The sequence below is a fragment of the Montipora foliosa genome, chromosome 8 (genome assembly GCF_036669935.1).
Source record: "Montipora foliosa isolate CH-2021 chromosome 8, ASM3666993v2, whole genome shotgun sequence".
Lineage (NCBI taxonomy): Eukaryota > Metazoa > Cnidaria > Anthozoa > Scleractinia > Acroporidae > Montipora > Montipora foliosa.
The window spans coordinates 15,190,050-15,215,191 of record NC_090876.1 but is presented as its reverse complement, the minus strand read 5'-3'; the positions used below and the strand labels follow the sequence as shown (position 1 = coordinate 15,215,191).

General features: G+C 41.4%; 2 protein-coding genes across 3 annotated transcripts in view; both read right to left on the bottom strand.

The window, feature by feature from the left end:
• LOC138012477 (semaphorin-5A-like) overlaps nucleotides 1-10,302 on the bottom strand; it is a 63,760-nt gene extending 53,458 nt beyond the window's left edge. The window contains exons 1-2 of one of the 2 annotated variants that reach the window (XM_068859258.1): nucleotides 5,901-6,035; nucleotides 5,107-5,272 (exon numbers count right to left, since the gene is read on the bottom strand). Coding sequence is in view for 1 of the 2 variants with exons in the window: in XM_068859256.1 (XP_068715357.1) it covers nucleotides 10,291-10,294 (4 nt within the window). In the remaining variant the exon portion in view is untranslated. Of the gene's footprint in view, nucleotides 1-5,106; nucleotides 5,273-5,900; nucleotides 6,036-10,290 lie in introns of those variants that run through there. The other variant, XM_068859256.1, reaches the window with a different exon arrangement.
• A 12,158-nt stretch (nucleotides 10,303-22,460) lies between these two features.
• LOC137968302 (serine/threonine-protein kinase TNNI3K-like) lies at nucleotides 22,461-23,958 on the bottom strand. Its single transcript, XM_068814905.1, has 2 exons — nucleotides 23,680-23,958; nucleotides 22,461-22,712 (listed from the first exon to the last, which is right to left on the bottom strand). The coding sequence occupies exons 1-2, from the start codon at nucleotides 23,956-23,958 to the stop codon at nucleotides 22,461-22,463; spliced, it is 531 nt and encodes a 176-aa protein (XP_068671006.1).
• Nucleotides 23,959-25,142: the final 1,184 nt, after the last annotated feature.

The window sequence follows — 25,142 nt, the reverse complement described above, 5'->3', positions numbered from 1 at the left end:
ATTGAAAAGACAGGCACGAGAAAAAATGGTCGCTCCTCCTCGAATCCAGATTTTGTGAGGCCCTCTTCTCCTCGTGAACGACTAGCTAACGCCATCCCCCTTTTTTTTGTTTACCGCCTAATGCGTTTCCTGATATTGGGTCGGTCGGTCGGATTGAAAAAGAAAAAAAATCAAGAAAAAAAAGAGAAAAATCATAAGCATTCTCGGAAATGGAGGCCTGATACCCCGGCCTCATAGCTGTGGAGCCAGGAAAACAATAAGACGTGAACCCAAAATCAATATGGCGGAGAAGTTGGCGGATGTTGTGGCAAAATTAAGACAGTGTGCGAAAAAGGATCAACCACCGAAACTCCTGTTCGACATAAAAATGGCTAAAAACGCCGTTAACTATTTTAAATTTGGGTCGGTCGGAAGACGCGAAACGGAGAAAAAAGAAAAGGGGGATGGCCTAAGCGGCGAAAGAAGGACTTCCCGTAGTCTAAATGCATTACGGTACGTACACAATAGCTTGCAAACACAGACTTATTTCTACCATCAACTTAAAATTCCCCCGGGAATGATCAGGCTTCACTCAAAGCCTCGGAATGAAGTAATAACGGAAGACCAGTAAAAAAAGAACATATGCGTATATGAAGCACTTCTTTCAAGTCAATTTTTGCCAAATTGTTTAGGTTTTTTCGCTGGTTTTGAAGAGACAACAACTCCACGAGTTTGGTGCGTATCAAACAATCAAACACGTGGGTGCTTAAGCACATCCTCGACAATGCTTTTGCTCACGTTTTGATCGAAATCTGTTATATTTATAGTCAGGTGGCTTAGTGGTCAGATCTATACAGAGCGAACAAAAGCACCAAGCTTTGTGTGAACATAGGCTAGGGCATACAGGTTAAAACTTTGACCGGTGCCCTGCTTGATCTCTTCTGGGTTTGTATTTATAGAAGTACCAAATATGTACGAAAACCGGCTTTAGTGGGTGGCCTGTGGTTAATACTGTGACTGCGAGAAATTTAGCCTAAATTGTCCAGAGAATTTATACACCTGCTTTGAAAAACACTTAACGGCTCTTCGTTATCACTACCAGCGAAAATAAGGCACAGAAAGTTTATTTGGGCCCAGTTTCCGAAGTTTTCGTTTTGACAAGTACTTAGCCTCCACTCGGTCATCCAAGATGGCGACCTCTATGGGTCACTAGACAAACTGCAAGTACCAAAAAATTACCGTATTTTTCATGCAGCTTTTGAAACATTTAATTATCTTAAGTATCTTATTGTCTTTGTAAGCTAACGATGCTTATATTCAGCTGCCTTGAAGGCTATTTTTCCATAGATTATAAGATTTTTTGGTAAATTTGCTTTCAGATTTGAATCAGTGATAATGTGAAGACAAAGAGATGTCACGAAATTGGGATCTTAGTATTATTTGCCAATGCACTACTCGTGAAGCTTTAAGATATCCCATGAAATCCCCCTCATTCGACAGCAATGTTTACAGTAACTTTCTTACCAACTTAACCCACTTTAAGGACCTGAATTCTCGGTCAGTGGAGCTGAAGTTCAACACTGATACCACAACAACTGATGACCTTATTAAGAATAACGCCAAATGGCATCAGTCCTGCCACTTAAAAATTAGCTAATCCAAGCTGAAAAAAGCTCAAAAGAAAAAAAGCCCACCATCCGATATCCATGAAAACCCACATCTTATATCCAATAAACGTCGTAAAGTGGTAGAAAGTGATGAAAATAGGTGTTTATTTTGTGGTGAGGGAAATAAAATTGGTGTACTTCATGGCTTCTCCACAATTGAAGGGGACAGAAATCTTCGCCGAATTGTCACAGATTTGCAAGACTTCAAAATGTTGGCAAAAATATCTGGGGGAGACCTGATTGCTATTAACTTCACTTGTAGGTCTATGCAACTCAGAAACAATTATAGCACGACAAGCACTCTAATGTTTTCATTTGCTCGAATTGGAGTTTAAACCAGTCAGAGAGTGAGTAAAAATCTAGAGCTTGTTAGCATCATGTCAAAAAAAAAAAGAAATTTTTTCGGTTTTTTATGCCTAAGAAAGCGATTAGAAAAAAATGGCTTCCAATCAGGCTTGCAAAGCATCATGGACCTTCATTTGTTTACTGAAAATAAATATCAAATGTGGCATCAACGCTGCTTGACTTATTTTTCTTGCGTGTAAGTAGTTTTGACGAGCTTTCAATAATACTTTTGCGGCTTGAAACCACATTTTCCCTAATATGCCTGGTAGCCAGGCAATGTCTATTTTGGTTATATTTAATTATTTGCTGCACCAGCAAAGGAAAAAGGGATTCAGTTGGGCACCGGTCCTAAAAAATGTTTAGTATACTCTAAAGCAGCTGTGTGCCAAATTTGGTGCTTTTTTCCGCTCTGTATAGATCCGGTCAATTTTCTGCACTTAGCCACCCGACTATTATAGAAATTCACGTATTTGGTGTATTTCATACGATTTACCAAAGCATATCAAAGTAAACATGCGCTCTTACCTGTTGTAGATGCAGTTGTTGTAGCTGTACAAAAAGTTGAAATTGCATGAAACAAAAAGGGCAGTAAAGTAGCAAATTCTTTACAAAGGGAACTCAGTTGAAAGGATTTCAAAGGAATGGACCACTTACCAAGAAATCATCTATGTTCGACAGACTCGACCCAGGAGATAAAATGCTCAAAGAAAGTAGCGATCGAGTGATGACTGCGACCATCGACCAAGAGCGAATTGCCGAAACCGTTAATGCTAAGTTAGAATCAAGCGCAACATAAAAGAAATGATCTGTTTTATCTCTAAAAGTGTCAGCAGAACAAATGGACGAAAATATTTCAATTTCTTTTGAGCTGGCAATTTTTTAATCATTAACCCACCGTTTGACAATTTGCACACGCCTTCTTCGTCACGCAAGTGCCAGCCAAAAGGCCAGCAACAAATTATTACCCACAAAAAATTGTAAAAACAAACGGGAAACCAGAGAGGAAGCGTTAATTGTTGTTTCCAGCCAGGAACAACATTTAAACAAAAATCACGGCAAGAAAAGCGTGTGAAGTAAATTTCTATCCAGGATTTTAGTTCCTCAATCAAGTTCCCAGCTAGCAGAATTTCAGCCTGAGGAGCGGTTAATCTGAGGAGCGGCTCCATTGAGTACTTCTGGTTAATGGACTCTAGGTGAAGGGTATTTTACAGTGAAATTTAGCCAAATGGAGAAACCGGGTATTCTACAGTTAAGCTAAGTCTCGAAAATGCGAGGTTCCTCTGGTAACTCAAGTAGGAATAAAACACGAAAGTTCTGACTCTTAAGGATCAATCGATGCCAACTGGCTTTGTTTCAAGCATGTTCAGAATTTACCAACGGGTGTTCCTAATCTGTTCATCGACAGCGCAAAAATAACCGATAATCAGACCTGATAGAATCCATTGTCTTTGGTAAGGGCTAATCCTCCGCAAATGCCCTTATAATGCATTAGATTGGAATGCCTGTAGAGGATCCTGTTTTCTTGATTTGTCGGACAGATATCAATATAGCCTCCTCAGCTTAAATTTCCTAGCCATTTAACAAACGCCAGTGACTGATTTAAATCATTTATTCATTCATTCATTCATTCATTCATTCATTCATTCATCCATCTATCCATTCATTCATTCATTCATTCATTCATTCATTCATTCATTCATTCAAGATATCATCAGTCAAATATTTGACAGCAAGATAAACTTGTGCGGGGGGGCTACCCCTCTCAGATTTACACCTACAACTATGTCTGTGCTTTTGCTTTCATGTCCAAATTGAGCACTGTACTAGGTTGAGTCATTACCGCAAGCAATTGCGCATGATCACTGCTTCGCTAGTTTGAGCACTCTGGCATGGCTTAGGTGTTCCACATGTGAGGGACATTTGGGCTGGCTTTATTTCTAGACATCAGCACTGCACTGATGAGGCCCAGAAGGCCGAAAAAGTACTGTCTGCAGTCAGATAATATATATAGTGTGAAACTTTATTTTCGTAAATCAGTGCTCAATACATAGAAGTAGAGCGACCCGAACTATCAACACTAAACAAACGTAGTGAACTCGTGTCTTCTTGTCGCCACAGAAACAAAGCCCTCCTACGCAACAACTAAACTGTCAATTTCGCGCTGTATAAATTAGACAAATTATATTGTATATAAGCGATGGCAAAGTTTATCCTCATTAAATTAAATCCCCTGATGAGTGGGCGACCACGAAACAGGCTTGTATGGATGAACTTGTAGTTTATTTGTGAGTTTTTGGTTTTGGGTACTTTTTCTCCACCAACAACTTATTATGTTAAAAACGAGAAGAAAAACGAAAAACGAAAAACGAGAAGAAAATTTCACGTTTACGGCAAACGCGAATAGAGAGATTAGGAATCACGTTTACGGCAAACGGCAAACGGCGAACTTAAATTTGCGTTTTGCCAAAAGTGGAAGAAACTCGTTTGATAAGAGCTCATTTCTTGCGTGTTACAGAGACGAGTTAGAATGACGTAATTTTCATGCTTTTATGACAAGCAGCAGCCCACCGTTTCGCGTTTGCCGTTCCACATAAACGCCATGCTTAATCTCTCTAATACTTAGAAACGGCAAGCGGCAGCCGGTAAACGTACAAAATGGCGGGAAAATCATGGTCAGCTGGTCACTTTTGCCATTCGCGTTTCACGTAAACGGGATCCTTAATCCGGATCTAATGTTCAAAAGGGCGAAACGTCAGAAAAGTCTCAACAATTTTTGTAGACTACGAGCAGCAGTCCCTCTTTCGCCGCTTAGTTGGTCGAGTGTGAGGATCGAGAAAACAGGCACGACAAAAAATGGCCGCTCCTCCTCGAGTCCAGATTTTGCTAGGCCATTTTTTCTCGTCCCTGCCTCTTCTCTTTGCGTTCGTCTAACTAAGCGGTGAAAGAAGGACTGAGACTCGAAGTCTAATTGCATTGCGGTGCGTGCACAAACTGTGACGTGCTACGTTATCAATTTAAATCCGGAAAACCCTTTTCTGCTGACTTTCAGCCAGCGGAATAGATAACACTGTCAAGGCATAGAGCCTCCAAGTTGACAATTTATACTGCTACTTACCATTGTATCAGCCAAATCGTTCCTTTAGCCACTAAGAACAAGTCAGTGATATTAGGTAAATCGAAGAGAGAGATTGGGATTGCTCACAGTCCATTAGCACTCGTTTGAAAACGTGGATTCAGATACACACTGTAGCGACAACCTCGTACGTAGCCAGGGTCTCTCTCTTTATAAGAAGACCCAAGCAAAGAGGACTTATCTGTATGAAAACATTAGTCATTAGTCCGCCGGCTAAGATTCGTACAAAAAGAGAACGTTCAGCTCTTCCGACTACTGTTTTCCAGGCCCCTGTTGATCAAAAGGTGTATAACGCTTTCCACCGGATAAATCGCTATCCACTGGATAGTGCAATTGGTTTCGCTATGACTTATCCACCCGATAGTGGTTTATCCGGTGGATGGCGCTGTCAATCGTTTGAATAACTGGGGCCAGAATGTTAGTTTAGATTTTTATAAATGACCTCTATTTATTTTCGGAAATTAAAAGAGTAACTGGAGAATACCCGGCCACTATTGTGTTCTTGTAGCGGCATCGTCTAAACAACGAGGCATATAACAATACAGGCCATTCAATACTAATAAGTAGCCGCAAAGGTAATGGACTCTTGGTTGCCGGGTATTCTACAGTGAGGTTTAGCTAAATGGAGTAAACGAAGTTTCTTCTGAAAACTCAACTAGGAATAAAACACGAAAGCTAGCTCTGACTCTTACGTTTTGATGCCAACTGGCTTTGTTTCAACGGGTGTTTCTAATCTGTTAATTAATCGACAACGAAAAAATAACCGTTAATCACACCTGATATAATCCATTGTCTTTGTAAGGGCTAATCCTCCGCAAATGCTTTTATAACTCATTAGATTGGAATCCCCCTAGAGGTTCCTGTTTACTTGATTTCTCGGACAGATACATAGCCTCTTCAGCTTAAATTTCCTAACCATGTAACAAAGGCCAGTGACTGATTTAAATCATTCATTCATTCATCCGTTTAGATATCATCTGTCTAATACGTGACAGCAAGATAAGTTTGTGCGGGGTGGGGGGGGGGGGGGGGTGGGTTGCGTGGCAGTACATATGCTCTTCCACCCTCCCCTCACAGATAGCACCTACAACTATGGCTTTGTGTGATCCTGGAAAGTAAAGGACTTATACCGTACTACACGACGTCAACGGAACGTCATTAAAAGGCAAGTTAACCAAAATGCAAATACAAGTTATTCATTACAGTTTTTTCATCTTCTAAAAATAGGAAGGGGGGTTGGTGGGGGGAGGGATCAAGAGTAAAAGTAGATAGGGGACAAGTTGGAAAAAGCACCGACTGAAATATGTGCCGTTGAAAATCTATTGTCTGGGTCCTCAGCAGGGTCAAGCTTAATTGCTTCTGAAGACAAAATTACTAGAATTTCTCCGTCTCTTTTAATGAACTTAAAAACGCACGACAAATCCTCAAATTTGAGAAAACTAAAGGAAAACCAAGCCCACGTAAGTCGGCCTATTAGTTATTTTTTTTTTTTTTTGCAAATGAAAGAACATAAAACATAAACGAACTGGGCACGTTAGGAGCCTAGAAAAGTTTCTCATGAATAAGATCTTAGACCTTGTTCTTGAAAGCACACTTAAGAATTCTGACGACTTTTTCTCGCTGCATGCTGCTCCGATTAATTAAGGAGACCACCAAGCGTTATTAAATGAGATTGGTTTCTCCATTGCGCAGGTGTCTGCGCAGCAGATCATACACTTCTTTAATATTTCAAGATCATCCATCCCTTATTCCCATGACATCTGCCCTCGCTTCTAACTGTCCATTCACAGGGTTTTTACACCGGGAAATTAAAAAAATGACGAACACCGCAGGTTTGGTGCCAGCAGCAAGGCGGATAGTCCTGGGAACGAGATAGTGTGTTACGGTCGAGTTTCTTTATAGTTTGTGGCCTACAAAATATGCCGGCAGAGCTGAAAGTCTCTTCATTTTATACCCGACCCTTCTGCCTCCTTTTTAAAGCGAGATCAAGTCTCAAATTCCGGTCTTTCTTGTGACAAAAGGTATCAATGTATGTGTAAATCAAAACTGACTGCTGTGGACTCTTGTGAAACCTGACGAAGAATGAAAGTTTGTTCTATTCCATGATCTACCTTATCTCTGCGACATTTTCTGGGCATCCACTTACAAAACAAATATCCCTCGTATTGTGACTCTACAAAAGCGGGTGATAAGAATTATAAATAAATCAGCCATTGATGCCCCTTCAGATCCCATCTTTAAAGAGCATCACGTTAAAATTTCACGATATTCGCTTATTAGAATTAGGTAAAGTTATGCATACCTTTAAAAAATCACTTTTTTCCAACAGTTTTAAACACTTTCTGTCTGAACAACAATATCCATAACTACAATACAAGATATGCTGATGCTTTTAGATCGCCCTTATGAAGATCTAATACTAGACAATTATTTAATTCTTAGTTCATAGTTAATTGAGGGACTGGTTATGAAACATTAAAACCTTCAAAAGCGAGAACAATGTTATCGCAATCGATGTTGAACTGACCCTGACAGTGCACAATCTTTTGTTTTTGCTTCGCACGGGTTCGCAAATTAGGCGCACAATTTAATCAAAAGATTCGATTGCCTATCTTTTTTAAATAAGGTGTGTTTTGTGCACCGTCAAGGCCAAAAATACAGACAAAAACATGAAACAAAAGACTTGTCGAGTTTCATAACCATCTCTATGCATTAACTATGTTTAGACAGAGATCATGTCTCTGAACTCAATTATGTACCGTTCGCTATTTTAGTATTTTTTGATATTTCGGCCTTCTTCCATAGCATTATAACGGATGTAGTTATGATTCATCTGTAATCAGGGAATCTTTAAGCTTACTCTATAAGCCTCGTGGTTTCCATTATAAAATAAAATAAAATAAAATAAAATAAAATAAATAGTTTAACGGAAGCTCCAATTCTCGAAACCTTAGTTAAAGCGAACATTTTTTTTTTGTTTATATTTTTATCATGATTTTTCACGACATTAAGAAAAAGGATGCCGTTACAAGATCACATGACCTGCCTCAATCTCGTTCCCAGGGTCTTTTTTCTCTGCACCCTTTGTCGTTAACACGTTCTCGAGAGTGGATAATAATGATATTACTCAGCGTTGAATATATGATAAATCAGATGATTATATGGCAAATTTTCAGGCTAAATGAAGCACTCTGATTGGCTGGTTTTCGGTCAGGATTTTACAGTGCGGACCATTACCATGGAAACGCAACCTCGTCCCCAGGGCGTTTTCCCTGGCTTTGGGTGAGGCAGGAAAAGCGCCCTGGGGGCAAGGTTGCATGGAAACGGTCCGTCCATTTGCGTATTTTATCCTGGGAAATGCAAGTTGCGCGAAACATAAATTTTTTTTTTTAAAAGCGGAATTTAATTTTGTTTTCATCACAACAGTACAATTAATATAGCAAGCGGAAGTTAGTTGTTAGTTTCAGGTGCAGGGATGGCGCTGTGGTGAGAGCACTCGCCTCCCACCAATGTGGCCCAATCTCGACCCCAGAGCTCTTCTCTTGACTGAGGGAGAGAAGAGCTCTAGGGAACCCTGAAACAAAGTGTCTTCTCATTGGTTTTCGTGAAGGACAATCAAACGCGTCTCTAATTGGTGCATTCATGTTAGCACGAGGAGCGAGCAGACGCCGTAAGGTTCAAATTGCCAATTTGTGACTATATGAATCCTACGGGGTATGTTCTCCTACATAGAGGTTTCCAGAGCGCGTCGATCCGAGGCTCTGGTGACGAGAACGCAATGTGGCCCGGCCGGTTTCGATACCCACAGTCATGAGGGTCTCAATGGGGTTAAGCGTGTGACGTGAAACGTCCAAAAATTAACCGTGTGTCGTGAAAAAGGGAAAATATTGACCGTGTGTCGTGAATTATTTTGTCCAGATAACCATGTTATGTTGTTTGTAGCTTTTTCTAAGCTCTGAACAATTATTTGATGTAAAAATTAAGGGTGCACCGTCAAATCGCGAAATTTTTTAACCGTGTTCCGTGTTTGCTACACCCCCATTGAGACCCTCTGAAGACTCAGTCACAGGGCGTTTCCTTCCTTTGGTGTCTAAAGGATCACTACCCAAGGGTACAAGGGGACAAGAATTTTGTCTCTTTTAAGATAAATCCTTGTTTGATTCTGCTCTTGAGTACGAGGCCTAATTAACATTGAGAAAATGAATATTCAAATGGAGACTGTTTCAATGAAAGGTAAACCAAGGTAGGGGAAAACGTCAGTGATGTGTGTCATAGATAACTCGCAAGTTCAAGAAAAGTGAACAATAAAATTTCTTCCAGTATGACAAAAAGATCCCTAGGCAACGGATCACGGATCCTTTTTTCTGTTTTTCTGCCACTACCCTACAAAAAGGTTTTTAGGGTTTTCAGCTCAGCCCAGCATATAAATAGTTTTTCTTTTTAATTCCGTTCCCTACTGTTAAGAAGCGTGACTGAATAACCACAAATCGGCGGCATTTCTCACGTATTTCCGATGCAATTACGTGTCTTCATTTTTCATTTTTTTAAAAACTTCTTTTGTCTCTAATCGCTTATTCTTCTTAGTAAGCTGCTTGGCAAAACAACAACGGCAAGATTAAATCGATGAAGCTCTGATTCCATATAAAGTATTAAAATGAACATATTGCCTTGTTAGACGCTTAACGAAATTGTTCATAAAACGCTATTGCTATGTAAGTTTCTACTCCAAAAGAATAACTCTAAACGTGTCTCTTTTGTTTGTTAGCATTATGTTGTTTTCCTTTTACGCAAAGAGGAGTTGACGTATTGCGTTACAGGACAGTCAAGGCATGCAGCCGTTAATCAACTGAAATAACCCTGGTACAGTATCTTCGGCGTATGAAATTCTGCAAAACTTTACCTTTGTTGGAGCTTTTCCCTGTACCCTTACATACATCTTGATAGCTCACAGATGATAGTGAACGTTACTGGTTATAAATAACTTAAAGGAGATAAATCTGGCCCGGACGGCGTCTTTTTTAAAACTGGCTTAATCAAGACAATCCTTTATGAGCGGCTCGGGATAACAAATTGGTTAGGCTCATGTGGAAGAGTTTGTTAAGTAAATGTATGAAAAGAAAAATTATGACGGTAGGCCTCAGGAAAAAGATAAGTTGAAAAACTCACCCATGTAGAAATGGAGTCTTGTTGAAACCTTGCGGTACTATAGTCCACTTTACGAAATTTGAGATACTATTATTGAAGCTTTATACAGTATTACGATGAATTCAAATTAAAGCAAAGGCTTTATTCTGTAACCTTAGCTGTCTTGGATAATGTATCTTTCAATGTAATTTAGCTTTTGTTTACTTAGGGTATAGCCAAGGGTTAGAAGTCGGCTGTAGGGTGGATAATGACTGAACCAATTTTTTCGGAAGCCTATAATCCTCTTGTCCATCATTCATTGTCTACAACCTTTTGTCTGTATCAAATGACCATTTTTTTTCGTACGATTTAGTGCAGGGTGGTGGCTAATGATGAAGAGTTTGAGTCAAAACCAACGCGGTTTTAATTGCACAACTCCGACAGACTAACGGTCTTAAGCTTTTAAGGACACTCCACTTAATAGTGCTTTTTCGCTGTTCTAAGCCAATCCAGTTGCTTCTATTGCACATGCAAAGGGCGAGTTAGGACGGTGCTGTTGGATAGGTTAAGGCGACTCTTCATCGTCAGAATTCCTGGGCAATTATTCAAAAATCGCTTTGGGTGTGGCTGGCAGGGAAGATACTCCAAAACCCCTCATTTATTATGTGTGACAACGTCTTTAAAATCTTGCCAAATAGTGCCAATTGAGAGATTCAGATTGGTTAACGAACTGACAATCTGACTCCCTTTCCTGGTTTTTATGTTCTTTTGAGTCCCACATGATGGACTGTGATTATCTGGACGCCAAAATCATAAAAGTACAATTCTCCACTAATCTGCAAAAGGATCGGTGATCTCGGATTATATGTGATCATATGCTTTCTTCAATATCAAGAATGTTTTTCAAATACTCACGACCTACGCTTGCTTCTTTAAATCCTTCCCTTAATAAAAAGTTCGGGTTATGTTACATCTCAGGCTAAATTTAACGCAAAGGTTTCTGGGATTGGGGTTGTCATGTGCTCGGTATGTGTCGCCATGTACGTTGATTCATTAAAAGTTCAGTTGAGTTGAACTACTCAGATTTGTCCAGAAACTGCCTCCAATTAGATACAAGCGGCTTTTCAATAATCGTTATGAAGTGTCCCTTTGCCTTTCTCCCCAACTTCAATATCACTCGAGTCTAGGAATGCAGAGGATTAACGTCACAAAGTGTTCCCCAAATACTGCCCCTAAAGTAATTAAAAGGTGCATTTACACTAAGCTCAAAATACAGCTAACCTTTACACTATCCTTATTGTTGAAAATAGGTAGCAAAGGCTTAGGCTCAAGGGATCTAATTAGGTAAAAAAAAAGGCGAAGCTTAAGGTGACACAAGCTAACACCAACCCGGTGAGGCCAACACATCATGCATGCGCACAAACATTTCACACTGTCAATTAGCAGCCATAGGCCTCAGCTAAAGTGGGTGTGGCAGCTCCATATACATGAAATGTGGTAAGCTGGTTGGGAACAGCAAAACACCAGGTTGGTGTTAGCGTGTGTCACCTTGCTTTTTACTCGGAATACCTGAAAGGTATCCGAGTTATAATCTGGGTGTAATTTAGTTTTCTGTCAGCAAAAAGACAACAGAATTACGAGGCGCTGATTTCATTGGCTAAAAAGCAATGTACTACACCCCTCTGAGCAATAAATTTGACCTCCCTCTGTGAAAAAACAACTGCGACAATCACAAATGAACACAGCCGCGAAGGAGAAGATTTCCGATCGAGAGACTTGAAACAGCCTCACGTCTTAGAGAATTCCATGAAAATCGGAGTTTATAACGTGCACTGCAGCAACCAAATGATGGGTTCTACGTTGGGGCTTCAGTGTGACTCGTTTAATTTCGTTTGCTGATTGAAAGCGCATCTTCCACGAGATGGCAAATGACGCTAAAACGTGAATATGCTGAATTCAGCCTTCTGGAAATGTTATGAATAAGATATTTCCTCTAATCCTGCCTGTTGACAACATGACGAAATCGAAAGTACAGAACTTCCAGCAACGGTATGTTATAAATGGCCGAAAATTATCGGTTTCTTTCTGCCGCAGCTGTTCTTTGTACGAACATCATCCGCCAATGTCATTTTTTTTCTTTTAATTAATTGCTACAGTTTCTTGATCTGCATGTTAGCTATCTGGAGCTGGAGGTCACCGGCCGCGTTATTCACAACTCTGTTAATTTGGAAACTTTGCAGCTGGATACCGGTTTTCACTTACCTAAAAAAAAGTATATTAATTACAAGAATAGTTTTTCACTCGTTGTCTTTGTTGCTACACTGTGATTCACCCGCCTTTGTCTCGCGGACTTCTTTCACGTGAAACCAGTTTATCTGATGTCACGCTACATACTAGATCCCGCAAAAATAGACATTTCCATTCCAACAACCTGTTCCAAGACGTACTACCCCTGTAGCTATGTCACCTGTGGAATTTATTTGCGATTGTAAACATTAAACGATTTTCACTGGTACATTATCCGCGTTGTTATGAATGAGCAACTAGCTGCAGAAACATTTACTTGTTTTGTTTCGTACTTGGCAAATTAAAAAATAGGTGCTCGAGAGGCGCATGTGACTACTGCGGAGATGGACAAGGGGAAAAGAAGTAAAATATTCTGTTATGTGAATAGGGGTGGCTGAATTGTGAGAATTGATTCACCACAGCTTTCATATCGATTGTTTCTCGACCATTGAAAAACTCATGTGCAATAGATCATAAAAAAATAAATTCGAAACGTTCAATGAAAAAGGCCAATAACTTGGAATGTTGCCGGAAACAAACTTAGAAACCACCTTTCCAATTCTTAGATCTGTGGGGTACATCGTTTCTGAGCTATTTGTCGAAGCGTTTCACACAACTTTACAACCGAGTTAAAGGGCGGGACACACTAGGCGATAAGTCGCTGCGACACGTCGCGGGGACAAGTCGCCGCAACAAATCGCCTTGTGTGACACGGTTAATTTCATGAAAATCATTGTCGCTGGGGCAGAATTTTGTCGCAGCGATCAGTCGCACGAATTCAAACCAGTTTAAATTCGTGCGACTAGTCGCGGCGACAAAATTAGCGAAAGCAGCGTTGTCGCATCGTGTGTACAATTCCCGCAATAAGTCGCTGCGACAAAATATGAATGAACCAATGAGAGAGCGACATATGGTCAGCCATATTGAATTAGAAAAATACTTCACATCCCCCCTCATACGAGATCACCACGTGGTGCTCCGAACAGGCGTGTGTCGCAGCGACTTGTTTTGCAAGTAGTACACACGGAGCAACTTGTCGCAGAGACATGTCGCTGCGAGTTGTCGCCTAGTGTGTCCCGGCCTTTATGTAGGTGGATCAAAGTGCTCCAACATCTGGACTTCACTTTGCCATGAAAGCGCTTACTTTTCGCTCATGAAATAAAATACATATGTATGAACACATCTCCTAATGTACTTGGAAGGCTCAAACTGCTGAGACTCATAGTGATTGGTACCACGGTGTCACGTAAACTGCTTAATGTGACAATTTAACATAGGAAGTTCAAAATACTGTATTTTCGAAACGAAAGACGTCACGGAACTGGAAACTTGGAAAAACATTTATTTCTCTTTAACCTCCAATAGATAACAATTCAGAAGACCTTGCTAATATATGATGATCTCACTGCGAAACCATCTATAGTTTGACAATTACGTGCTACTTCAAAGCTTTGTTTATCCCTAAAACGGGATCAATATTGCTATAAATGTTTTTCCTTTAAGGGCTTTTGCGCTCCTTCAGCGGCTTCATTAAACGCGCAAACGGTCTCGGTTAGAAACAAAATACGAAAGATACGAGAAGTAATTGCTCTAAGAATTAAAATTTCACTTCAAATTACAGAACCGTATTCTTCACAGATCATCATATGTGAACACGGGGCACCCGAACATTTTGTTCGTCCTCGCGAACTATCGGCGAATCATTGTACTGTTTGCAGAGTCCGAACCTGGGTACTCTGTATGCGGATTGGCTCCGAAGTGTATTCTACTGTTACATAGTCATTTTCGGAAAACTAACGCGATGGCAATAGTGACTACGCGCATGCGCAGTAGTCACAAAAACTACCTTTTCCAAAATGTATCACCCAACTTCTGCGGCACATGGTATTCCGAGTAAACGCTTAAAAAAGCGTCTTGTTTTGTTTTGTTTTCCACTAAAAAAATTACGTGACCCACCGATCTCATATGGTGATCCACCTTCCCACACGCTTGCCGTGGGAGAATGGCTGAACAGTTCCCAACCCAGCTTACCACATTGTTGCGTGAAGCTGCTACTTAAAGGGGTGTCTAAAACACCCGACTGGTGTGTTAGCTACGCAATGCTGAGGCATGGATAGTTTGGACGACGTCTTCTAAGGTTATCCCAGGGCGAAGCGCTACAAGTTTGTTTCTTCGCTTGTGGTATTGCTACTTTGGTCATCTTGTGGCCCTTGCAGTAGTATGACAGGTAATGTTGTCAATCCCCAGCGTAGCTGGGCGGATCGTTCCGAAACTGAGCAGAACATGGAGATTGCTAATTCCCGTCTTATGCCCAAATGGCTGGGCGTCGTCGACACTCCAGTGTGTCTAATGAAGAATGCTGAACGTCTTACTGACGCAGAGAAGGATTTTATCCATCTCCTGAACATCTTGGCCTAGCGACCATGTACGACGCATTTTTCTGTTTCCGACAAGGACACTTCTTCATCCCAAGTGTTTGCCGATTTAAAGAATTGTGGTATCCGTGCTGCTGCGGTCGGATGTCTCCAACATAATCCTAATGGCTTTGTTTCCGTGACGTTTTCCACCAGTGAATACCGAAATCTCTTCCTTCCTAAATCTTCTTTTATCCTTCGTCATCGTAACTCATCTTCTACGTGTACCTTCGCTGACGTGTATGATACTCCCTTTGAGCTTTCTGATGAAGCACTGTCCCATCGTCTTGGCCGCTATGGAGCTGTCCTCGGTTTCCGCAGATGTAATCTTCAGGGCTATGACGGCATGCAGAATGGTACACGCGTTGTTAGAATGGAACTATCTGAATCGATTCCATCCTTCCTACGCTTCGGCAGAAAAAGCTTCTTAGAGTCAGACACGAGGGACAGGTTCCTATTTTCAGGAAGTGCCATCTTCCCGATCATGTCGCAAAGGTGTGCCCTAACGTGGTATGCTTTAACTGTGACCAACTGGGTCACACCTTGAACGACTATAAAGAAGAGATCAAGTGCAGTGTTTAAAAAAGAGGACGGCCACTACGCCATTGAATGTAAATTACCTTGGTCACCGTGGCGGCGCCCTGAAAAAGTGATAAAAGTGATAATGATGCTGCTCCTGCTTCCCTTCCAGAGTCCCGACAATCATAGTCTCTCCCGCAGCCTTTTTCTAATGAGCTTTCTTCCGATGGCCCGCCTCCCTCAATCCCTTTATCGCAGTCTTTACCTGACGTTCCTCCTTTCGACACAGCCTCCTTCGCAGTCTTCTCCTGATGTACCTTCTACACCTTCCTGTGTTTTCCTCTCATCGCAATCATCACTGTCGCCATCTTCTGGTCAACCTTCATCACTGTCCCAGAACACCACAAAGCATCCCTCCGCGCAGCCCTCGCAGTCTTCTCAGTCTACACAGTTCTCTCAGTCATCACAAACTAGTACGCAATCGTCTCAGTCCCTCATTTCGCCTGTTGAATCGCCGTCCCTGTCTATTCCTTTGTCCCAAGAGCCTTCTCTTCCGTCGAGCATCATTTCTGGTTCCTCTACTTTGTCTGATCTACAGTTTGTCACTGCAGCTGGTTCGCAACTTTCTACTGCTTCTGATCAAGCTATTGCTGCGATGGAGATTCCTGAGGATTCTAGTCCTACAGGTCCGCTGCACCCATTACAGATTCCTATCCGTCCTCCACCTCCTAAAGTTGCACCCAAACGCAAGCTTACCAGGTTAGACTTCACAGATGATCCGTCCACCTGCGCGTAAATCAATTTCACCAATGTCGGTCAGTTCTAGTAAAAAGACTAAGAACCCTCACCCTTCATGAATTCCAAATTTCTTTCCCAAAATTCTCGTGGTTTCAGTAAGCGTTTCCAAGATTATCTCATAGATAGTCCTCGTACCTCGTATGACGTTTTCTGTTTCCAGGAAACGCAGAGTACTGATCCTGAGGTTTTCCTCGTTTTCTCTTGTGCCTGGTGTGGACCTTGTTTTTGGTCCCCTGCTGTAGGCAAACAAAGTGGTGTCCTTGCTTGCCTTTCTGAATCTTTTTCCGGCAATGCCAGCCGCTCGAAAAGGGACACGTCGGGGAGGGTTGTTAGTCTATTGTTCAAACTTGACGATCTAAGGATTAATTTAATTAATATTTATGTCCCCAACAACTTGGCCGAAAAGGAAGTGTTTTTCAGAAGTTTGCATGAATACTTCCTATGTTCTGATGTCTTAATAATTGCTGGTGATTATAATTGTTACGATCACAACCTTGATAAATTGGGCGGCAACTTTGTGCCTGCTAAGTGCCTTACTGATTTTCGTTCAGCCTTTTCTTTAATTGATGCCTGGCGCATGCTTCATCCCAGATTGTGCCAGTGCACATGGTTTAATTCGGAGTTTTCAATTGGCTCGCGTTTAGATAATTTTTTTGTTTCTAAGAACTTCATGCCTTCTGTTGTTTCTTGTGAAATCAGCCCTTGTGTTTTTTCCGACCATGATCTTGTTTGTCTTTCCTCCAGCCCACCGGGAATAACCTCCGTGGTCCTGGCATTTGGAAGTTTAATAATTCACATTTCAATGATGATGTGTTTTACGGCTATATTTCGAATTGTATCAATCATCTAGCCAATTGCTTGCAACACTTTCGTTCGGTTAAAGCTTGGTGGGACTTTTTTAAAAACTCCATCCGCTCTGAGATTATTTTCTTTGCCAGGGAAAAGCGCAGGGATCTCTCGCCCGCGCGTGTTCTTTTCGTTAACCGGATTATTAAGCTAAAACTTCAGCTGGTAATCCCTCAGTAAGTCCTGAAATTTCCGAGCTCGAAAGAAAGCTTAAGGCTCTTACCTTGGAAGAGTTAGACGGTTCTAAAATCCGTTCTGGAGTTCAGTGGCTTGAGGAGGGAGAAAGGCCTACGCGCTTTCTCTTTTAGCTTGAACGTGACCGCTTCCAGCGTAATATTGTTTCTTCTATAATAATTCTTAATTCTGATGATGTAGACGTGTTCACTCGTGAAGAAATTGAACGAACGCACGTGCGCTTCTATTCAGATGTTTTACGCGGTTTTTGAACAGCGTTGCTTAGAATCCGTTGAAAAGTCCCTTTCTCCCCCTCAACGCGCCTCGTGCGAGGGATAAATGTCGCTTGACGAATTAACCAACTCTGTTAAGAGTCTTAATACCGGGACGTCACCGGGATCTGACGGACTATCAGTTGAATTTTATCTTCGTTTTTGGGAGACTTTGGGTCCCCTTTTACTCTGTGTTTCTAACCAGTGTTTCTCCAATGGCGAGCTTTGTGGCTCGATGAAGCGTAGCGTCACCCGCCTTATTTTTAAGAAGCGTAGTGATATTAAGCACTTAAAAAACTGGCCGCCCATCTCTCTTTTGAATGTGGACTATAAGATTATTGCTAAAACGATCACTTCTCGTCTTTCCAAAATTCTTGAAAATATTGACCACCCTGATCAGACTTGCCCCGTTCCCGGCCGAAGTATTTTTTCTAACGTTACTCTTTTGCGTGATGTTTTGGACTACATTCAACGGACGGATGAATCCGCAATCTTAGTCAGCCTTGACCAGGAGAAAGCCTTTGACCGTGTCAACCGTTCCTTTCTCTCGCATCTTCTCCAGGTTTATGGTTTTGGACTCGCGTTTTGCCGGTGGATCTCAACTTTTTACGATGGTGCCTCTCAGAGGATTTCTCCTGCGCGTGGGGTGCATCATGGGGACCCTTTGTCTCCCTTACTTTATGTCCTTTGTGTTTAGATATTAGCGTCCCTCACTCGGCGTTGTCCAGGGGTTGAGGGGTTCCTCCTCCCTGGTGCCAGAGGGTGGCAAGCACGTGTTCGCTTGTATGCCGATGACATTACGACTGTACTCAAGGATCTTCGATCCTTGTCTAATCTTTTCAGCTGTGTTAATGTCTATGAAAGGGGCACCGGTGACAAACTGAATCGCAAAAAAACTGAAGCAATGTGGCTAGGGGCATGGAGGTTTCGTTTTGATGAACCTTCGGTCCTCACCTGGGTTAAGAACATGAAAATCTTTGAGGTAGTGTTTGACACCATCCCTACAGAGCATTTTAATTGGCAACCTCAACTTGAGAAACTGGAGAAATCCCTCAATCTCTGGAAGTCGAGAGCCCTATCTCTTCCTGGTAAGGCTCTAATTATCAATACACTTGGTTTGAGCAAGCTGCTTTACCTTGCCAGAGTTCTTACTCTTCGAAAATGGGTCATTGCGCGGGTTAATGCCTTGATCTGGCCCTTCCTAGGGTGCTCAAAAATGGAGACCGTGAGTCGTAACACTTGCTTTTTGAAATTTAAATTTAGGGGTGTCAATCGTGACAATCTCGTCTTAAAGGCCCAGGCTTTGAGATTGGCGGGGATGGCCTCCGTGCTTAATTCCCCTGATGATTCTAGTTTTTTTCTATGCAAATACTCTTTGGGGCGTCGCTTGTCCTTCCTGCGTCCCGAATGGTCTTCCTCACGTGATAACTCTTCTACAAGTGCTTCTTCTCCAACTCCCTTTTACGAGGCCTGTCTTGATACTCTACCCAGGGTGGGAGAGAGTCCCTAGTTTGTAAAACCTTGAATCGAAATCTCCTTTCAATCAAGTAATCCCCGCCAATCTTGCCGCGTCAATGGTCCCAGATCATTGGGCCAGGGTTCTCCCTCGATGGCCATTGGTCTCTGCTCCGTGACCCCTTCACTGAGAACTATAAGGACGATGTCATTTGGCTTATTATTCTCCTCGGCGTCAAGGTGCGTGATTCCCTTTTCAACTGGGGTTGTATCTCATCTGGTAGTTGTGCCTCTTGTCCGCGACGAGAGACCATTGATCATTGTTTTTTAAATTGTCTAAGGGTCAAAAGAGTCTGGCTGCACTTTGCACCAGTTTTCTTCCTGTTGCTTGGTAAGCAGTTTGTAGCAAACCTTTTAACGGTTTTTTTCTTCCGCTGGCCCTCTCTTAGTGCTAAGAGGGTTCGGCTTGCACGCCATTGGACAAAATCCTTTCTTTATGGCATTTGGACCTTTCGAAACAGGGGCACTTTCTGCAATGGCAAAGAAGACCACCGTGCCATCATCCGTTATGTTTCTTGTAATGTTAAGCAGAGAGTCTTCTTGGATTATAAATCCTTTTCTGAATCTCGCTTCCATGATGTTTGGGTATTGGACGGTTTTTGTGCCATGGTGAATGGATTTCCTCGTATCAATATTTAGAAGTACATCTGGGTCATGGATTCCATTTGTCCGTGCGCTGTTCGCGGTGTCCACAATCCGGGGATATCTGCAGGGAATTTGCTCTGCTCATGGACTCTGCTGTTAGGGCCCCAGGCCCTTGTGGCTAACTGCCTACTCCGGCTCTTAGTTTCTAGTGACTTTTTTGTGCTTTTTAATTTGTAAATGGCGTGCGTTTTTATTGTGAATAAAGGCTGTTTTCATGGAAAAAAAAAAGCTGTCCACGGCTGTTAATTGACTGGGTGAAATGATTGTGCGCATGCGTGATTGTGCGCATGCGTGTTTGTTTTGTTTTGCATCTAATTAGGTGCTCTGTGATTTCTGGAGAGTACCCCTTTAGACGTCTCTCCTGTTAGCAATCTGAAAGAGAGGATGATCTGCGTTCCGTTATAATCTTGTTTGTTAACAAATTCTCGATGGTAATTTATTCAATTTTTGCTTTTTAGAGGTGGTGTTGCCCTTCTCTGCATGGTTCTAATGTTTTTCTTTTCTTTTTTGCGTTTTTGTCCAACTGGGAAGATTACGCTTCCCCTTTCATTTCTGTGGGGGTTTGCTACCAGCAACGAGTTCTGTTACCTGGTCTATGGACAAATTAAATCCGAGGGAATTCCTGGTGAGAATTTTCACAATCTTTATCACTCTCTAAAGGTTTCTTTTCAGGTATGCTTTATTATTATTGTTAAAGTTAAGAACTCCCACTCTCTAGTTCTTTGATTGACACTTTTAATTATAGAAAGCAGTCTCTCCCGTACAAATTTATGGCCAGATCTGAGAAATTGTGTGCTCCACAAATGTTTAACGAACTGTCTCAACAGCCTCAACTCCATCCAACATTTTCTGTAACAAAATAAGTATTGGATCAACGTTGCAAGAATGTTTAAGGGGGTGGCACTTAACTACTGATAGACAATGGTTGCTAAGGAAGCTTTTAGTCAAGAGCCCCATAAAAAGGTTGCAAGGAGGGTTCTTTGAAGTAACTTTTTCAATGGAAATCTAGCATCAATCTAATCAGAAGATGCATGCGCAACTAGTCCCAGTCCTCTGCCGTACGTTTTAGTGAAAACCGTGTAAAAACTCTCAGAAAACGAAAGGAAGAGGCGGTTTTTTCACTAGATAAGAACCGGCCCATCATTTTTCGTAAACTGTAGCATGGAATTTCTACTTGAACAAAAAATGGAACTGATATTTTGAAAAGAGTATCAAAAGAGGGCCTTATGACGTCATAATTTATTTGAGAAATGATTTTTTAAAATCCATGCTGCAGATTTTGTGATAGAATGTTTTCATACTGTTTCGTTCAAAATTTGCGAAGAACATAGTTAACTCGCTGAGTTTTTAGATTATTAAGTATGGCTACTTAATAAAATATTTCTCAAACATAATTCAACAACATTAAGTAAGATCGATTTAGAAATCGTATTAAGAATAAAAACTAACAACAATATCCGACGTTTCGAAGTCAGACATGACTCCATTATCAAGGGTAAACTGTCATGGACAATTCGCAATTTAAATATAACGGGCGCTAGGTCAAAACAAAGACTTTTGCATAAATGGAAATTAAACGATAGTTGACACTAAAATATTTACAATTTTTGCTAGAATACAAAAGGGGTAAGGTCAAACTAAAACTTTAGCGTGAATGGAATCTGACTGCTTATTTAGTGATCGTTGAAGCTCACGTATCAAAAGCATCTCGTGAACGAGACAGTCAAATTTCGATTTGCATTTCTTTAGGATCGTAAAATGTCCTTTAAGTTCAGGTTTGTCCAGATCGTGTTTCGTGTTTTTCATCCCTATCATCTTTGTTTGACCTTACGCCTTTTGTATTCTAGCAAAAAATTGTAAATATCTCAGTGTCAACTATCGTTTAATTTCCATTTATGCAAAAGTCTTTGTTTTGACCAAGAAAAAATGAGGGGACAGAGAGGGAGGCTCAAGGCGTTGACCGGGATATGTTATGTCCACGAAAGTTATTTTTAGACGAGCGGAAGTCTTTGTTCTAGGGGAAGTCTGTCTTCCGAGACGTCCGCATGCAGTCTTGCTTCGCTCTCAGGTTCTTAGTGAAAAGAGAAAATGATGGCGCACGTGGAAGGCTGATGAATATATATTTTCTTTCAAACATCGGACCGAGGTTGGCCTGCATGCGGACGTCTCGGAAGACTTCCGCTCGTCTAAAAATAACTTTCATGGACATGACATATCCCAAGGGCTGGACCGGGGGCCTCCTTCTCTGTCCCCTCATTTTCTCTTGTTTTGACCTAACGCCCGTTATATTTAAATTGCGAATTGTCCATTACAGTTTAACCTTGATAATGGAGTCATGTCTGACTCCGTGACGTCGGATATTGTTGTTAGTTTTTATTTTTTATACTTAATATAATTCAACAAATGAGGGAAAAAGCTGTTTTTTTCACTTTTTGATTGAAACAGATCTTCTTGACACACGCTCATATTTCCTACCAACCAATGAAAACGCGCGTCTGACAATACATAACCAATAAAAGTCGTGAGATGTTACAGCCGTGTTTACTTACTCTCGCCTAAACACAGCTATTGACCAATGAGAGTGCGCGCACTATCCTAATTATTTTACAAATAGGCGTTGTGGTCATCAGGCCCAATCTGATTGATCGTAATTTGGCATGACCGTTCATTAATTTAGATAATGCAATAGACTCCCAAGGACAAATGAGAGAGATCCACACCTCTCGGTTATGGGCTTCTTGTTTTATTCGTAGTCCTCAATCATTAAGTCACCAATGTAAGTGCTCCGAAAACTGTTTGTAAGATCTTTAATAACCACGTCCATCCATGGCCTGTGCCAAGGAACTTCGTCAACACAACTTCTCACAAGGCGTCTAATTAGCGAGCACGGGTCGTGTTTTTCTATCCTGTCTATTTGCTTCTGAAGCTGTTCTCGTTTAGGTTCTTCTCTGACCCTCAATTCACAAAGAAGAACACCATAACTATACACGTCAACCTATATAACAAAGGCAGCAAAAAACTAAAGTTTGTGGGGACGTGTCCAAAAAAGAAGAAAATTCTAAGTGATTTAAAAATCTGCATTAAAAAAACCTCAACTTCAAGACTTAGAGACCATCGAAAAATACCGCCCAGTTTTTTACTCTCACAGTTAGACTGCAACGAGCATGAAATTGAAGCAAAAAATTGTTTTCCCATCTTAACCTCAACTACGTGCTTGTTGCCGTCCAACCGTAAAAATACGAAACTAGCCAATTCACTCAATGGACACACACAGCACGACTTCCCTCAGGTCATCAGCTTGAATATTCAAAATCCTATCCCCTAGTCCCACACCCTTTCTCCAGTTCTGACAAAAAATCGAACTTTGTACTTTTGCATTTAACCCATTCAGATTTTACTATAACGCAAGACTTTTTTTCTCATCAATTGGGCCCTCTTTAGGGGCGAATGGCTTAACATCTCTGTCCACTCAGAAAAAACATAGGCAAGCAAAGAACATGATCACGGATGGTTTATTGACATCTTTCATGATTTTCTAGTCCGAGCATTGGACCACAGGCCGCTGCTGCAGTGAACCACTGTGTTTTGACGTTTTTTGTTGTTGTTGATTTTTTTGGTAAATCTCGTTCCACTTATTTTTTTAACCCAAACCAGAATAGGAAACAACAAAGTTGTCCCCCAAAAATGCCAACCTCCGTCCCACTGCTTTTCACCGCCGAGAGTAGGACGTCCTACCATCGGCAATGAAAAGCCCTGGAACGAGGTTGAAAAAATGCATCCCAAAACTAACCTTGCTAGATGCTCTGTTTTTCCTCCTCATGTACTCAGGTGCACAGTAAACAGCCGCTCCTGCATAATTTATACTGCAACGATGGACAAAATTAGCAGTGCCATAATCGGACAACTTGAATGGCCCTCCAGCCGTTACCAGATTTCCAAAGCAACACGTTAGAACTGCTTACGTCATTGTGAAGAATGGGGTTTGCTTTCTCATGTAAGTAGCGGAGCGCGTAAGCCACGTCCAACGAGATAGCTTGCTCATTTTCGACGGGTAGCTCACCAGGACTAGGGTACAGCTTGTCCCACAGACTGCACTCAAGGAGTTCTGTAACTAGCAAAGGAGGCCCTTCATCGTTTGTTGCGCCAATAAATAAAAGCAGAGAAGGATGGCGACATTTTGACGCCATGTTGACTTCATGCTCAAACACATGTCTGCTGTTTCCTGCAATATCTTCGTACATTTCTTTTACAGCAACATCGTAGTAATGAAATCTCCCCCTATAAACAACTCCCCATCCGCCTTTTCCAAGTTCATGACTAGTAATTTGGATATAGTTTCTGTTTATCACTCAGTCCATTGTAGTCATCTGGGCTCCTCTTTGTCTTAACTCTCCTTCAAGTTCATTGTTACGTTGTTGTAGCTCCTCTACGGCGAGTTGAACACTTCCTCTATGGATTCCAATGTTCTGCCCCATGAGTGTTAAGCACTCTTATCTCACTCATACCTCGAGGACCATATTGACGCCTACACTTAAAAATTGGTCAATACCTTAGAGCAAAAAAAATTGTAATAGCCAGTATTAAACAAAATGAAGACAGCGCAATCCAAGCTCTTGCTATCCTGCTAGCAAAGTGTTTTTTTATCTCATCACAATCGTTTTTCTTGCTGTTATTTTCTTTCAAGTGAAGCTATGATCCTCTCAGGTATACGCAATTTTATCAATTGCGTTAAAAGCCCGAGAAGTTCAGGACTTCAACGGGGTTTGAACCCGTGACCTCGCGATACCGGTGCGACGCTTTAGCCAACTAAGCTATGAAGCCACTGACGTTGGGAACTGGTCATTTGTGGATTCAAATGTTCTCGTGATGAATGAATGAATGAATGAACAAAACGATATATGAAATGAGTCATCTTGAATGATATATTGAGTGACATTGAACTGCGGATATGAAATCAAGTGAATCACTTGATTTCATATCCGCAGTTCAATACGATTCATTTCGTTCATTATTTCCTTTCCAAGCGAAAAAAGAACAACTCTGCGACGAGAAAGTTCCTTTTTCTGTTGAGCGTACCCTGGAGTTAGGCTTGACAGAATTTCGAGCAGAACAAGTGACTTTGGGGGGAGCAATCTGCCAGGAAAACAAGGCAGAAATTCAATAGCACTAATTACCTGCGTAACATTTACGAGAAAACTGAAAACCAAATACACAACAAATAGAAAGTACCTTGGATTAGTTAGCCTGCGAACGCATACTCATTTTCAGGGAAACTGGGGCTATATCTTCCCAGTAAACACACCACATTTCAGCGCGATCAAAGAAAATGGCGGCGTTCTACAAATCCTACAAGATCGACTCCCGAAGGAGTCATTTTTGGTGAGGACTAGGGAAAAGAATTTTAAAAAACTTTGACGACTGCTAC